The 17,717-nt window shown below is 37.2% G+C and overlaps 1 protein-coding gene and 1 pseudogene across 1 annotated transcript; both read right to left on the bottom strand.

The window, feature by feature from the left end:
- Nucleotides 1–205: 205 nt before the first annotated feature.
- On the bottom strand, nucleotides 206–3,562 carry LOC131537175 (uncharacterized; annotated as a pseudogene).
- Nucleotides 3,466–6,544, bottom strand: LOC131537202 (GTPase IMAP family member 5-like). The gene is made up of 4 exons (XM_058770501.1): nucleotides 5,689–6,544; nucleotides 5,256–5,297; nucleotides 4,553–5,176; nucleotides 3,466–3,917 (listed from the first exon to the last, which is right to left on the bottom strand). The coding sequence occupies exons 1-4, from the start codon at nucleotides 5,705–5,707 to the stop codon at nucleotides 3,466–3,468; spliced, it is 1,137 nt and encodes a 378-aa protein (XP_058626484.1). The 5' UTR covers nucleotides 5,708–6,544.
- Nucleotides 6,545–17,717: the final 11,173 nt, after the last annotated feature.

The raw sequence follows: 17,717 nt of genomic DNA on the forward strand, positions 1-17,717 counted from the left end.
TTTGTTTGTTTGTTTAGATTAGTTATGTGTGTTAGCGTTTACTTGCAAATTAATGTCCCTTTACGATTTTGACCCTCGCTACATGCTCTAATGCATTAATACTTAAGAAAGTATTTTCTGTGGCCACAAAAATATCCTTTCTTAGAGTTGATATGAACTTACACTGAATGGTTGCTGGACGACCAGATCAGTTGATGGCAATTTAGTTCTGCTACAGTTATCACTGTCAGCCGACATAAATAATTGTAATTAATTGTAATTAATCATAATTATTTACATACAATTCCCCTTTAAGCTAAATTCGCAGCAAATCGTTGCCTGGGATGCGCACGTATGTGTGGGGCGGAGCTATCAAAATAGGGGCGAGACCCTTTTGGGGTAGGGGCGTGCTTGTTTTGGTGATTTGAAATGTCAACATTGGCTACCAGAAATCACTTACCCCACCTTTAATACTTTTCAAGTTTTTAATACTCTAATCAACATGGGCATGGACAAATATGGATGCTTTATGCAATATGTTTATTGTTTGTGAAACCATAGTTAACAGAGCGTAAAGACTACACAAAAGGTCATAGATGTTTTCAAATAATTTGTTCATGTCTATTAGACATGAAAAAAGAACATAGAAATACCAGGTTCCCATTACTTCTCTTTCTTTGCACGGAGCAATTTTCTTACAGAAACCTGTTTACATTTTCGCAGAACAGGGCAGCTCACTACTTCTGAACATGCAAAATGTACATTTATTATTTATTATTACATTTGTTTGCCTCTCTGTGCCCACATACTGTATTTTGTATTTAGCTAAATTTTCAATAAAACTGTTTTCATTTATATATTTTACTGTTTCTGTTGTCAGATAACCGAACTAATATGAAATAGTGACTGAAATGCGACCCATTAAGACTACAGCTCTCCCTTCCAAGATGTTAATCTGCACAAAAATCCTGATTTATAGCCCGGAACACACCAAGCCGACGGTCAGCCGTCGGGTAGTTTTTGTTCGTTGGCCGACTAAGTTTTCTGAAGTTGGTCCTCGTCAGCTTTGTCGGAGCTCGTCGGACCATATGATCATTCTGATTGGCTGTTCAGCTGGCGAACCAGTGCACGAGACTACCGCCACCTGCTGGTACTGAAAGGCATTTCTTCTTACCCAGGTGCAGAACGGACGTGCTACTTAGCCGTTGGGTGTCGAGCGTCGGCTTGGTGTGTCAAGGCAACTTTGGACCCAGATGCTGCCAATGTGAGCCGACCCCGCAGTCCGCTTTCATCGCCACTATTTTTTTTCCCGGAAAATGTCTTCAATACTACCAAATAAACTTCCAGCAGCTCCTCCAAGAACAGGAACAAGGTAACTCCAGTCACGAGCCCGCTTTGATCTGTATGGTAGGTTGGCTTCAGCTTCAGCCTTTTCTTTCTCGTGTTTTTCTTCAGCTGCTTGTAAAGCTTTAGCCCTTTCTCTGTTGTGTTCTTCTTCAGCTGCTTGTAAAGCTTTAGCCCTTTCTCTGTTGTGTTTTTCTTCAGCTGCTTGTAAAGCTTTAGCCCTTTCTCTGTTGTGTTTTTCTTCAGCTGCTTGTAAAGCTTTAGCCCTTTCTCTGTTGTGTTTTTCTTTAGCTTCCTGTAATGCTTTAACCACTTCTACCTCTTGTTTTTTTTTTGCCTCTTGTAAAATTTTAGCCACTTCTTTTTTGTATTTGTTTTCATTTTCTTGTAAAGCTTTAGCCTTTTCTGTCTCATGTTTTTTTTCAAACTCTTGAAAAACTTTATCCACTTGTATATCATATTTTCCTTTAAGTTCTAGTAAAGCTTTAGCCTTTTCTGTCTTGCATTTTTCTTCAACTTCACGTAAAGCTTTAGCTTTTTCTGCTGTGTGTTTTTCTTCAGCTGCTTGTAAAGCTTTATCCAATTCTTTCTTAAATTCTTCATAATATTCATGCTCTGCTTGTTCTCTTGTTTCTATTTTAATTTTTTCCTGTAGTTTTTGTTTTTCTTTCTCATGTTTTTGTTCCAGGTGTTTTATGAAGTTCTGTTGTTGTTCTCCCATAGCCTTTTCTTTTCTTTTACTCTCCTCTTCAAATTCTCTCTGTTTTTCCTCCAGTTCTCTCTTCATCACTTTTCGTACATTATCGTCTATCAGTGTTTCTTTCCTGATCGCTTTTTCTTTCTTTTTAAACTCCTCTTCTCTTTTTCTTAGTTCATTCTGCATTTCTTGTCTTTCTATCTCTTTTTCTTTCTTTATTTGTTCAATTTCTGCTTCATATTTGGCTCTCAGCTCTTCTTCTTTTCTCAAGATCTCTTCTTCTTTCTCTTTCAATATTATCTCTTGTTCTTCTCTGATGTTCTTTTCCACCTGCTGAAATATCTCATTGGTATAGAAACTCCCTCCATTTAATCGCTCCATAAAGTCAATCTTATCCAGAAGCTCAGAAACCTGCGTCTGATCTTCAGTCTCTTTGTTGTTGAACACATGATATCTCTTTCCACACTGAAGGACAAGGTACTTTAAGCTCTCATCATCTTCAATAAATTCTTTAATTGTTCTTTCTCTAAGATCATCTCCTCTAGTGAAAAGCACCATGGTGTACTTACTGGATTGATCACCAAAAGTCTCCTGGATCATCTTCACTGCGTCTTTCTCCTCTTGAGTGTATCGTCCCAGTTGAATCACCAGCAGAAACACATGTGGACCAGGAGCCGCCATAGACATGCACTTCACAATCTCCTTCCTGCTCACAACATTATCAACTACAGTATCAAACAGGCCTGGAGTGTCAATCACTGTTATCTGTCTTCTGATGAACTCAGAGGTTTCTTTCTCACACTCTCTGGTCACTGAGCGTGAAGTCAGGATTGATGTGAAAGCTTTTTTTTCCCAGGATTGTGTTTCCCGTTGCACTCTTTCCAACACCAGTCTTTCCCAGCAGCACAATCCTCACTCCATTACCACCACCATCATCACTGTTTGTTACACCTGCTAACAGCAAAAGCAAAATGGTTATTAGTAATATTCATTAAAAGTAATTTCACAGTGTCTTCTCATATGATATTAAAAGGTATTTTTGTGCCATTAAAAACAAACAAAAAACATTGTGTCATTGTGCCCCATTATGGATTTGAAACCAATCAGAAATATGTCTCATTCTCAAAAACATTAGTAATAATTACAAGAACATATAGCTGCTTCAGTGTCACATATTCTAATCATCCACTTACTGATTTATGCAAATAATTATGCCACAATGGACATGTTTTAAATTTAACCTAATGAACAAAATGGCATTGTATAATTTTGAACACATACCTGCTGTTTTCACAAAAGATCTTCTTAATTCCTCTATTTCAGCATTGTGCTTGTTTCTCTCCAGCTCTATTTGAGCCTGAAGGCACATGATAGTTGTGTATAAACTTCCGTTGTTCTGTTTTACCATGTTCTCCACATCATGCAGTAGATCTGGAATCTGTGAGCTATTCTCCAAAACAAAACACTGACCCCCAAATGTCTGAATAATCAATCATCTCAGTAGCTGGAGAAGGAGCAATATTAAATTGACTTGACATGTTCTTGTCTTGGATTATGAGGACCATGATATATTTGTTGATTCTTGAGCTGAATATCTTCTGGATCTCCTCAATTTCTGCTTTGTCTTCATTATTAAGTGGAGCATCAGGAAAAATTATGATAAAAACATGAACTCCAGGATCACAGAGAGACACACAGTTAAAAGTAAAATGCATCACTTTCTCCTCTGAGAACCCAGTGTTGAACAAAGCTGGAAGCACCACCAAATTGATCTGATGTCCATGAAGAGCCAAGTCTTTATTTTCTCTTATAAGTCTGAAAACAGAGGTCTTCAGTAATGCATCACTTCCACACAGCACCAGGTTCAGCTTCTGTTTTCTGATGACATTCATGCTTCCTTAAACAATAACAACAAAATCAATTACTAGAACATATTTAGATATTATTTATTATTGTTCACTCAAAAGGAAATTTTCTGAGATCCTGTCAGTTTGGCACCAGAAAGTCTGAGCTAACCAGTTATGCCTCTCTATGGACCATTGTCCAACATTTCAGAAATAGCATGCACGAAGATGATCAAAAAAGTATATTTTATTAATTAAAGAAACAACCAAGAAGATTCAGGTAATCTAACAGCAAAGTAGCAGTGTGTATGAAACACAAACAATACTGGAACAAGAGGGAGAGGAAGTGAGGAACATATAAACTTGAACACAGGAAACAGGAATTAAGAGAAACAAACTAAAAGTCCATGAAAATGACTGCCAGCCACATATTTAATCATAGTAATATATAAATAAATAAATCACATAAATCACAAATAGGGTTTGTTAAGTTAAATAACACCACATTTTTAAATGTTAAGTTCCTAAACCTTGTTGCTAAAACACCTGGGCATGAAATGTGATGATTACTGAGTCAACAGTAATTGCTGCCCTAATTTTCTGTTGGAGGGAGTTAACATACAGTATAATATATTCAAAATAATCATAATGTGTCGTATCAGAGATTCTGAGAGTATAGTCCACTCACCCTCTGACTGAGTCTTCTGCTTTAACAGATCAATTTCATCCTTCATCCTCTTCAGTTCTTCTTTATGTTTCTCCTCTGTTTCATGTCTGACTCTGTTCTCTTGAGCTTTCACATACATCTGAGGTGAATATGGTTCACTCTTCATGTTCTCTATGTATTCCAGCAGTTCTGGGATCTGTCTTGAGTTTTCAGGTTCCTTTAAACCCATCACTCTGTACTGACCTCCATAGAGACTAATTAACCTCTGAGATTCTGGGCTGGATTTGACAAAATCTGTCACTGGTTCATCAACAGGGAGATTTGAGGTAAAGAGCACTACGAAGTGCTCTCTAGAGTCAAATATATTCAGAATCTTGTCTATTTCTGCTTTGTCTTCATTATTAAGTGGACCAGCAGGAACAATGAGGAGGAAAACGTGTACTCCAAGATCACAGAGAGATACACAATTGAGTGTCTGATGCATCACTTCCTCCTCTGAGAGCCGATTGAGAGCTGGAAGCTCCACCAGACTGATCAGATGTCCATGAAGCTTCACGTCTCTGTCTGTCTGCTGCCTGATCAGCTCTGATATGGAGGATTTTAATGTCCCATCACTCCCACACACAACCAAATTCAGTTTTGACACTGTGAAAGAAATGTAGCAAAATATATATTAAACAACTATATTAAGTAGAATTCACTGAGTGATTACACTGAGACATACTGTTTGGACGATTCCCATCTGGGCTTCTCTCTCTTTTGCACCCTGGAATCAAAATAAAACACACACAAGTGATGTAACGTTAGTAATTTGTAAGTCGATTTGGATAGAATCATGGCAAATGAAAAATAAAACATTTTAAATTCTTGATATAATTGTTTATATCATGATATAAGATTTTGGTAATGAATAAAAGTGTCTGGTAAATGAATACATGTGAATATATATCCATTAGATTAGATATAAATACATATTCATCAGATCAAGTGTCTGTATCTGTGTCAGCATGTTCCACTCTGTACTATATATGGCATTAGATTCTATATTTTGTCATCTGAAGCTGTTATATTTATTAATTTGTATATAACGTGTATAAAAGGATTTAGATGCTCTTTGAGGCCACTGTATTCAGGGCAACACAATCATGAAGACTTACAAGGTTTTGGGAAACTCATGCTTCTTTCCTTTTGGCTTGCATGATATTATTTAACCTTTCTGAGATCAGAATGGACAGGTCTGCTGTCTTGTTTTCTGTCCACTGATGATTCAGTCTTCTGTGCTCTTTTGAAAATATCAGTGGGGATTTTTTCCTTATCACTCATGCTGAAGATATTCTCCTCCACACTCAGTTATGTTGAATCAAGTAATTTACTTTCACAGATGCCCTTTTAAGTTCTGTGTGTCTCTTTATCAGCATTATAGTGTTTTTAATTCATTGAGTGCATATTTCACTCTTCTCAGGTCCTCCTCAGTAAAGTGTTTACTGAAGTATGATTATGAAGGCATGAGGTCCTGGATCAGACAGATTCACACGTTCTTTGTAACGGCATTTGAACAATTCTCACAGGAGAAAAGGACTTCCGCACATGACGCTTTCTTTTTTCTTGTGGGGTCTGCACGCTGCTGAAGTTGCAGTAACTTCAGCAGTGTGCAGATCCTTGTTTATGTTAAGACTGTGGCGACAGCAGCGCAGACAATCACTTGGCTCGCTCACATAATGTAACCATATATTTTCTATAACGGGAAAAACATATAGTTTTTATGACATAATATGTCATTATTAGGAGAAAAATATGTCGTTTTAACGAGAAAAGATGACATTAACATTTCGTTATTGTGATATAATTGAGTGGAAAAAATAATATGTTTGTGGCAGCAATGTGTCACCATAGAAATGTGAGTTTGTAAGTATTTTGAGATTTTACCCTTTCCCCATTAGATAGGAGCTGTACTTGCACGACTGAATAAAGCTACTCGAGTGAGTTTAAGACAAATGGCTGTGAACCGTTTTGTCTCAGGGGACTTTGACTCCATTGACAGATTGTGCTTGACAGAATAAATAATCACTCAGTTTCACAATCATTTTTAGACAAACCATTAATAGAAGCCTATTTATCTTTAATATAAATTAGCCTTAACACACACTATCAAAAAAATGGGAGAGAACAAAACAACACCAACACAGAAAAATAAGGGTTTAAAATTGTACCTTTTTGGGTACAACAGCTTGTCCCTGGAGCAGTACCCTTAAAAGGACATATTTGTACCTTTTCAAAGAATAGGGACCTATTAGGGGTCAAAAAGGTACAAATATGTGCTTTTAAAGTGTACTGCTCCAGGGACAAGCTGTTGTACCCAAAAAGGTACAATTTGAAACCCTTATTTTTCTGTGTGAAATAACCAATAATAAATGGCAACAATTGCACAGTGTACCGATACACACGAAAACAATGACAGATCTTAATAATTTAAAGAGATTCTGTTTACAGATAGAGACCATCTTTTAAGGTTCTTAATTTGCAAGTTTAATTTGTATTAAAAATGTATTTTGCGAATCAGCTGCTTTGTCTTTTGAAATTTGTCTTCTGAGCAAGCACATAAAATGACTGAAAACCATTAAATAATAATAATCAGTGTTGGGTAAGTTACTTTCAAAAAGTAATTAATTACAGTTACTAATTACATCATCAATATTGTATTTAAATTACTTTACTGATTACTCTGTCTGAAAAGTAACTTAATTACTCAATAAGTAACTTAATTATTCAAATCGCTAATTAGGCTACATCTTAAAATCCCTATAAACCTTAATAGAAATTAAACTGTTTATTCTTTCAATTTGAGTCAAACATAGAATAGTTTAGCCTTTTAGCTTTAACACAACTTTAATACTAAAACATTTTCTGCAAAATATCTGAATAACAAAAAAGCTTAAAAGTTAAACAATACATTTCAGTTTGGGAAGATGTTCAGGAAAAGCCCAACTAGTAAAATCCATACAGGTTTATGTAAAAATAACACGTTAACTAATGTAGGTAAGAATAAATTACAGAAATGATCTCTGCTGAATAAAGCCGTGTCAGATTGCGCTGTTCTTATGAGGTAAATTCCTCAAAAAGACCTGCTGTTTTCTTTCAAAAATGATGAAAATTAGATGAATCTTTTAGATTAGATCTCTTTTTTTTTTTTTTTTAATCTATCTAGGTGTGGGCACTTGCGTTGGGTGAGTGAACGTGTATACACGCATGCACACAATGCATATTTTTCAATTAAAGACAGCTTATGGATTTATATGGGCTGCTTTTGGTGCTTGACACCTTTTTATTGGTCATTTTGTGTTTCTAGAATAAGGTTAAGAATTATGCTATTAGTTAGCCTACTTAAATATAAAATGTTTTTCTCTATTTAACAGCATTACAATAGTGAAAGACGTCTTTCTGACCACGTCTCTTGTGAAACGTGATTACAGATAACCCAGGATTCCGCTTATCGGGAGTTTAGGATGACCTAGTCCTAGGGTTAACAATTTCAAGTGTGAAAAGCCCTATAGATCTAAGACTTTTTCTATGTACACAAAAGGATTATTTCTCTCAAATATTGTTTAAAAATCTGTCTAAATCTGTGTTAGTGAGCACTTCTCCTTTGCCGAGATACTCCATCCACCTCACAGGTGTGGCATATCAAGATGCTGATTAGACAGCATGATTATTGCACAGGTGTGCCTTAGGCTGGCCACAATAAAAGGCCTCTCTAAAATGTGCAGTTTTAATGTATTGGGGGGGGGGGGGGGCCCGGTGGGGGTCCGGTGGGGGTCCGAAAACCAGTCAGTATCTGGTGTGACCACCATCTGCCTCACGCAGTGGAACACATCTCCTTCGCATAGAGTTGATCAGGTTGTTGATTGTGGCCTGTGGAATGTTGGTCCACTCCTCTTCAATGGCTGTGCGAAGTTGCTGGATATTGGCAGGAACTGGAACATGCTGCCGATCCAGAGCATCCTAAACATGCTCAATGGGTGACATGTTCGGTGAGTATGCAGGCCATGCAAGAACTGGGATGTTTTCAGCTTCCAGGAATTGTGTACAGATCCTTGCAACATGAGGCCGTGCATTATAATGCTGCAACATGAGGTGATGGTCGTGGATGAATGGCACAACAATGGGCCTCAGGATCTCGTCACAGTATCTCTGTGCATTCAAAATGCCATCAATAAAATGCACCTGTGGTCTTTGTCTATAACCCCACCGCCACCATGGGACACTCGATCCACAACGTTGACATCAGCAAACCGCTCACCCACTCGACGCCATACACAATGTCTGCCATCTGCCCTGTACAGTGAAAACCAGAATTCATCCGTGAAGAGATCACCTCTCCAAAGTGCCAGATGCCATCGAATGTGAGCATTTGCCCACTCAAGTCGGTTACGACGACGAACTGCAGTCAGGCTAAGACCACGATGAGGACGACGAGCATACAGATGAGCTTCCCTGAGATGGTTTCTGACAGTTTGTGCAGAAATTCTTTGGTTATGCAAACCGATTGTTGCAGATTGTTGTCCGGGTGGCTGGTCTCAGACGATCTTGGAGGTGAAGATGCTGGATGTGGAGGTCCTGGGCTGGTGTGGTTACACGTGGTCTGCGGTTTTGAGGCCAGTTGGATGTACTGCCAAATTCTCTGAAACGCCTTTGAAGACAGCTTATGGTAGAGAAATTAACATTCAATTCATGGGCAACAGCTCTGGTGGACATTCCTGCAGTCAGCATGCCAATTGCACGCTCCCTCAAAATTTGCAACATCTGTGGCATTGTGCTATATGATAAAACTGCACATATTAGAGTGGCTTTATTTTATTGTGTCTAATCAGCATCTTGATATGCCACACCTGTGAGGTGGATGGATTATCTCAGCAAAGGAGAAGTGCTCACTAACACAGATTTAGACAGATTTGTGAACAATATTTGAGAGAAATAGGCCTTTTGTGTACATAGAAAAAGTCTTAGATCTTTTGAGTTCAGTTCATGAAAAATGGAGACAAAAACAAAAGTGTTGCATTTATAATTTTGTTCAGTGTAATAATCATAGTGAATTAATTTTAAAGCTACATAATGTATATAAATATTTGAAGTCCAGTACTCTTTAGACACACACAGATATCAAGAACCAGCATATGAATCTCAAAAATGGTGATAATCAACAAAATACTTCATGCTGCAATGCATGCTGGGTAACACCATAGTAAAAACTCCCATCATGCACTGCAGTATGAATAATTATTGTCACCAATAAAGCAAATAGGACTTTTTTTTTGGAGTTTTGTAATAGCTGAACGTAAGTCAATAAACCAAAGAGAGAGACCACTTCATGATTCATTCAAATGAGTTATAAACAGAAAGTGTAAGCTAATCTGCTACTACATGGTTTGACTCAGCAATGCACAACTGTTTGCTGTGAAACAATATTGCAACTGCTTAGAAGCAAATTACTTTGAATTACTAAAAGGATCAAGAGCCCAACTAAAGCAAACATTGACCACAATTATTTCCGCACCACGGTCATCCCCATGACCTCATAACAACTCCCTTTTCTTCACTGCATTCCAAGAGAATGCGTGCCTCTTTTCTCTTACAACAAAAGAAACTCAAACTTACATAGAGGATCTCTAAAGACAATTATTCACTTCCATTGCCATTAGAGAATGTGTATCAACAAATGACATGTTTGATGTCTTATACAGTATATATCTATATATATATATATCTATATATATATATATATATATATATATATATATATATGCTTGGTATTTTATGTTATGCATGGTGTGTTTTAGTTTGATCTTTGCCTTATAACTGTCTTTTGAATAGATAGCCGTGTGTAGTATTGGGTTAAAGCTTATTTCAGATGCAGGAATTTGGAATGAATTATATGTCGATTTTCAGTCTCGTATGAATGATGAATACTTTTATAAGAAGTTATTAAGAAATATTCCTCACATGATGGATGAAACATTAAGATAATGTATGCACGAAAAGAAGCCGTGCTGGGCGGGGTTCCGCCCTACAGAGAAAATGTGATTGGATCAAACAGTGAATGGGATGAACTCAAATCAGTCCGATAAAAACAGACACCCAGCTTTGCATGCTGCGGAAGAAAAAAAACTTGGCTGAAAGCTTGGGTGTTGCTCCCCCTGATCGCGCTGCGAAGCATTCGCAGACTTAACATCTAGCTGATCATCTCAAAGAACTAAACACTTCGTCAACTTCTGACCAAAGAAACTTGCAAAGCCTGCAGTGTAAGAACTTCAAAGCCTTGTCATTCGTGCACTGCCAGGAAGCCATCCAATCCAAAAAAAGGGGTTCCCCGAGTGATGTCACGCGACAATGACACATCAGCGAAAAAGGAGCTCCGGGATTCCCTCAAGCAACCACCCAGAGAAGAACAGCCTTCAACTCAACTCAAAGCAAGTAAACAAACAATCTCTATTTGCTGAGCTGATTTGAATTAATCTTTAAAAGATAACGATTGTCAAGTCCTCTGTTTGTGACGTCTTCAGGTCATCTTTATTCTCAGGAAAGAGTATAACCTTAAACTTTCTTCAAACTGCTTTCATCTTGCCAAAACGTGTGTATGTGTGTGTATGTGTTTTGTTAGTATTGTATCATAGAATAGCATGATATTTTAAAATTATAAAATAAATTTGAAATTATTTGCCAAAGATTTTGTTACCTGCTCTTGAATTTACCCAACCAATTCGGTATTATTATCGTAGCTACGAAATAAACCGAATTGCTAAGACATACCAGTTTAATGTTCGCTGGTCGAGTCGTTAATGAGGTATAAATTATACATTTTGATTAATTTCAATTAGTCAGATCAATATCGAATCTCTACGATTTGATTCCCTAAAGCAAAATTCATAATAAAAGCTTAAATACGAGTTAATTCTGTTACACCTTTCTAACTAAACTGGGATTTACAGCAGTGGATGCGTTTGTGACTCGTTATTAAGACAAATCTGGTATGTACTGTGTTTTTATTATGCATGTTTTGATGTGTACTGCTTACACAAATTTAGTAAATACTTTCCTCATAAGCTTTCCATTGAAAAACAGCGATCTATTGTCAATGCTTGAGGCTTAGACCTTCAGAATGATATATAGTTTGTCAAGATAATTATAACATATTTCATTTAAATTATTCGTAAATAATGACACGTGCAAACAAAGAGTGTTCAGTGCACTGGCGTCCTGGTGCGGGTTAACAAGTTAAATTGCTGAATCAATTAGATATCAAGAATCAGCGTATGAAACTCAACAATGGTGACAATCTACAAAATAAAATTTTATGCTGGGTATCTGGGTACTAAAGCAAACACTGATCACAATAATGGTGGTTTGTTGAAATTTCTAAAAATTTTCAACATTAATGGCAGGTGCAAAAGTGATATTAATTCAATGCCATTAACCCTCTGGGGTCTGAGGGTGTTTGGGGCCCTGGAGATGTTTTGACACGCCCTGACATTTATTTTTCTTTCTTGTAACTCTTCCCTCTCAATCACACACCTGACTAAATGGTTCATATGGAGCTCATTATGCAGGCCTTTGTCTTCTCAGGTGAGAATCACAGCATTATCCAGGATAGTTCACGCTCTCTCGCATAGACCCTTTCTACTCAAAAAGTGATTAAGAAAATTTAAATCAATATATTGTTTTCTCTGAATGAGTGAGTAAGATTATATTCAGATCATTTTGAGGCAAACACTCCAGACTACAAGATCCAGTTCTCAAAAGTCTTGTGAACAAATGTTCTGTATGTGTTTTATGGCCTTATTTCAGTGACTTCAAAATTTTAGTTTTTCACTAACCACGCATAAACGTTGCTTTCTCAAAAACACAATCATGTACATAAATGCTGCTAACATATTATTGTAGCCCAGTTTGTGCTGATTAGTCTTATTATACTTTAGCCATTTATATGTTTATAAGTAACTGAAAAAAGCACAAATGTCAGGGCATGTCAAAACTTCTCCAGGCCCTCAAAACACCCTCAGACCCCAGAGGGTTAAAAGTAGATGTTTCAAGATTTCTATATATATATATTTCTCATGTCTTTGAGGCAAGTATTTGCTGAGATTCAGGTTGTTTTATTTACGTATCTTTGAAGAGAGATGACAGAGACAGAGCCAGCAGAGAACACAGACGTTTATTTTATAAAAGCACATTGTTTTGTTGTTATTATGACTATACACATATAAAAGTAGACCCTTTGCAGTTTCAAACGATACCTTATTCTTATCTGTAAGGTAAAAAATTACGGAGTATTTTTAGTTCTTTTTGCTGTGATCAAGAAAATATGAGACAGACCGCACCGGTGCGGGCTTCGATCCCAGAGGGTTAAATAACCTCACAATGATTACAGTCACCATCAACTGATCCCAATGGATCTTAGTTTTCATTGCCTCAACAAATGTATTTTAGCACATTTTTACAAAAGACAATGAAAACCTAACATTAAAGTACAAAAGTCAAAGCAAAGCAAAATCACTAGACATTATTCATTTTTATCTCCTTAACTTTACTGTAAAATAAATAACACAAAATCATTATCAATGAATTTAATCATTAGATATCTGAAAATCTTTCAAATTCACAGTGCACTTTTGAGCATGGAATTGCTGAAATACAGATACAAGCAATGTGAGGATTCTCTACACGTTTTTGTCTTTTCACAATGAGAATAAATATACTCACTTGATGCAGTTGTTTGATGGTGTAAATTGTTGTCTGAATGTGAAATGCAGCTCAATGGTTAGGAGACGACAAACATGTATATCAGTCTAAAAGGAAATTAGAGATTTCTCTTCACCTTATACATACATACCGTGGAATGAACAAACAGCCCATACAGGTATGTCTACATTTTGTTCCTTTAACCCTGTAAGGCCCACTGTTCACAGTAACACTGGTTTCACATTGCATGCGTAAGCAGCGCATATTTTTTTCAGTGCACATATTAACAGATTAGAGCAGGGATGGGCAACTGGTGGCCCCCAGTATCCTGGGGTATATTAGACTCGGATGATCAATTTTAAAACATTTGAAAATATATATATGATGATACATATATATATGATATACACTACCAGTCAAAAGTTTTTGAACAGTAAGATTTTTAATGTTTTTTAAAGAATTCTCTTCTGCTCACCAAGCCTGCATTTATTTGATCCAAAATACAGCAAAAGCAGTAATATTGTGAAATATTTTTACTATTTAAAATAACTGTTTTCTGTTTGAATATATTTTAAAATGTAATTTATTCCTGTGGTTTCAAAGCTGAATTTTCAGCATCATTACTCCAGTCACATGATCCTTCAGAAATCATTCTAATATTCTGATTTGCTGCTCAAAAAACATGTATTATTATTATTATTATTATTGTTATGTTGAAAACAGTTAGTAGAATTTTTTTTTCCAGGTTTCTTTGATGAATAGAAAGTTCAGAAGAACAGCATTTATCTGAAATAGAAATCTTTTGTAACATTATCCCCGGTTTCACAGACAAGGCTTAAGCTAATCCCAGACTAAAATGCATGTTTGAGCTGCCTCAACTGAAAATATCTTGCTCTGACATATCTTAAAATATGTCAGTGTCATTGTTCTGTGTCAAAATCCACACCTTAATGTTTTCTTCTAAGGCATTTTTGTAAAAGATGCCAAAAAATCGCGGGGGACGAATTTACGTTTTTAAAAAAAACAAGTGTTTATGTATTCTACACGCAATGGCGCATGCACACATTATGATCTATGCCCACCTCCATTCCAAGTCCCTATCAAGTACTTTACTACCGATTCAACTGCTCTCCTCTCCTCCTCCTGCCTGGCTCTTTAGGCCGCATCACTCACCGCGGAGCAAGCCTGTTCTTGATAAAGCTGCTGTGAAAACATGGGAAAAACCGACGAGGAAGAAGTTGCAGTGAAGCGTTCTTTAGGCGGAGCAAAATACTTCGTCGCTCCGTCTATAGCACACTGGCATTGTGATAGGGTGGTTTACGCTGTCAATACAGGAGACAAACCAGTGGGCCACTGGCTGCTCACTGTCCCTGCGTGATGGTCCTTGGCAAAAAAAAAAACATTCTGTCGGCTCCTAAAGTGCATCGGCCCACCGGGAAAATGCCCGGTATGCTCGATTACCAATCCAGCCCTGTTTATGTCGTAAAAACGACCTTTATGTGATTGCTGATTTTTATGATATTCCTATCACAAAGACAACTCGTAAAAAAGAAGTGCGTGAGGTGATTGAAGTTGCGTTAGTACAGCAAGGTGTGTTACCAGCAATTCAACCTTATGAGAGTGATGCGAACGTAGGTTAAGGTGCGAGTGGTGGAGAACAGGGCTCAAGCAGTGAAGTGCTTCATTCAATTAGTGGGCTGGGTACGGCAGATTTAAAACTGGCCATCCAGCTAAAACAACTTGATTTGGAAATTAAGCGTCAAGAGCACACAACACAGGTGTTACGCTTTAGACAGTGTGAACTGGAGACGCAGGCTGGTCACCGACCGCCTAGCGAGTCTAGACCCGCACCTGCTCTTGTTCAAGCTAGTCAGGATTTGCATCAGACTGATAATTCGTCATCGCCTATGCCTTTCTGCCAGTTCGTCTGATTTTGATGTGTGTAAGCAGATTAATCTCGTGCCACCGTTCCGGAAAGCTAAGGTGGATTCGTATTTCGGAGCTTTTGAGTGCATTGCTGTAGCTTTGCGGTGGCCAAAAGAAGTGTGGCCTCTTTTGTTGCAATGTCATTTGATTGGTAAGGCTCAGGAAGTCTGTTCTGCTTTGTCTATTAATGATAGTCTAGATTATGAAAAAGTGAAGTCCGCTGTGTTGAGAGCTTATGAGCTTGTCCCTGAAGCTTATCGCCAAAAGTTCCGCTCACATGCGAAAACTGCCAATCAAATATTCATTGAGTATGCTCGTGAAAAATGTGTTCTCTTTGATAAGTGGTGCCAATCCAGCAAAATGATTCATTTTGAGCAGCTTCGTGAACTGAGGATTTTAAGAATTCGTTGCCAGATAAAATAGTGGTGTACTTAAATGAGAAAAAAATTTCCACTCTCGCCGAGGCCACAGTGAGCGCTGATGAATTTGTATTAACTCACAAAAATGTGCTCGGCGAGAATTACCGTTTTCTGTGAATTCGGATAAACCCAAAACTATGGGATCAGATTCCCGTCTACAGTCTTGCAGTCACGGATTAAAAAATTACAAGCGTGAAAACAAAATTTAAAAACGCAAGTAAAAATATATTGCACAAGATTTAAAAATGAAAGCAAATTTTTCAGAATTGCAAACAATGGTCACGGATCGAAAAATAATATGCGCATTTTTAAAAATAATAAGCATGAATCAAAACTTTAAACACATTTAAAATCATATTGCACAAAATCATGTTTTCCTTGGTTATATTTCTCTGTTTTTTCTGCTCTCAGACATTTTCTGCTCATATTTTTATTTTTTGTATGCTTATGCTATTTTCCCCTTCACTCTTGTTTTCACGTTCTGTGCTTGCTTTTCTAAATGTTGCAGTTAGAGTTTCATGTAAATCAGGGCGGGTTTAAGCGTCATGAATGGTCCACTAGTTCTTGATTAACAGCTCCTCCTCAGCCAATCAGTCGAAGAGGGGCGGTGACGTCACTCCAATGCGTCTCATTACCTGCCGATGCTCAGCGTTCACTTGTACAGGTGAAAATTGCCTGGCAATCTGTTAACATTAAATGAGTAAATTGGTAAATTAATTATGAATAAATGAATGTAATGTTTTTGCATTGACTAGGTAGATTTGACTACTGATCAATGAAAGCGACAGTGGAGACAGTTACAGAGGCCAGGTGGATTTGATATACATAAACACAATATGCAACAAGCTACATAATTGCATAACTATCATATTAATGTTTTAAATATATAAACTAGGGTTGAGCCGGTGTTCTGATTTGTGCTACCCAGTCAGATTTTATCAGAAATTTATTTCAATAGCCTACTTTCTCTCACAGTTATATCATTGTGTAATTATACTTTATATAAATTGTGAGCATCAGGGAGCCGCTATTATGCCTGGCATTTTGAATGCACGATCACTTTTTAGTTTCACTTTCACTTTCGAGATTCACGATCGCACAAACTCTGTTTATACTATGGAGCGGCAGTACTTACCACACATTTTACAAGATTAGATGCTCAGGCTCTGCAAATCATTCGCCATCGTCCAGTCATCTCTCCTTACTCTGTTTATGTGGTAAGTGAAATTTTATGTACTGTAGTGTAGGCAACCGTTATTTGTTTTCCGTGCCTCTTCCTCATGAGATATTGCTTAACTGTATATCATTTTATGATCTGAGGTACACAAAATGTGATAAATCTTACAAAACCATCAACCTTATCAATTACACACTGTACATGAAAGAAAAATCTGCAAAGCTGTTTACAAAAAAAAAAAACAATGACAGTTAACAATTACGAGCAATATGCAGCAAACTAAACAACTGTGACTGGGATGTATTACTCTTACTCATATTATCCTCTCCTAACAGTAATAAACATAAGACTTATTATCAGTCAGGTATGGGCGAGCCAGAACGGTGACTTTGTGAGGCTGGTGCATATTGTGGCTGCTCCCTTTCATGATGTGGCCATAGGCGAATAAATACAGGTGAATATAACCACGACGGGTCTCTAGGATGGCTCATTTAATGTTAACGGATCGCCAGGCAGGCAGGCGTAGCCTACAGCAGTGACAGGCAGACACATGTAACAGTGTCCTGTATGAAAATATGTTTCCCAGCTGACCGTTATCCATTTTCACCACAAGTGAACAACATCGGCAGCTAATGAGGCGTATTAGAGTGATGTCACCGCCCCTCTTCGACTGATTGGCTGAGGAGGAACTGTCAATCAAGAACTAGAGGACCAATGATGACGCTTAAACCCGCCCTGATTTAGGCAAGGCAAGTTTATTTATATAGCACATTTCATACGCAGTAGTAATTCAAAGTGCTTTACATAAAAGGACGTGAAATAGTCATTAAAAATAACAATGAGCACAACAATAAAATCAAGGAAAATTAAAATAAAATAAAAATTAAAATAAAAAATTTTAAAATAATAAAAAAAAGAAAATTATATATAA

The sequence above is a fragment of the Onychostoma macrolepis genome, chromosome 03, assembly GCF_012432095.1.
Source record: "Onychostoma macrolepis isolate SWU-2019 chromosome 03, ASM1243209v1, whole genome shotgun sequence".
In the NCBI taxonomy this organism is placed as follows: domain Eukaryota; kingdom Metazoa; phylum Chordata; class Actinopteri; order Cypriniformes; family Cyprinidae; genus Onychostoma; species Onychostoma macrolepis.

Bases quoted from the DNA above. Each gene is read 5' to 3' on its own strand.
- LOC131537202 (XM_058770501.1), bottom strand. The intron at 5,177-5,255 runs GTATGTCTCAGT...TTTCTTTCACAG, and splicing joins AGATGGGAATCGTCCAAACA to TGTCAAAACTGAATTTGGTT. The intron at 3,918-4,552 runs GTGAGTGGACTA...TTATTGTTTAAG, and splicing joins GCAGAAGACTCAGTCAGAGG to GAAGCATGAATGTCATCAGA.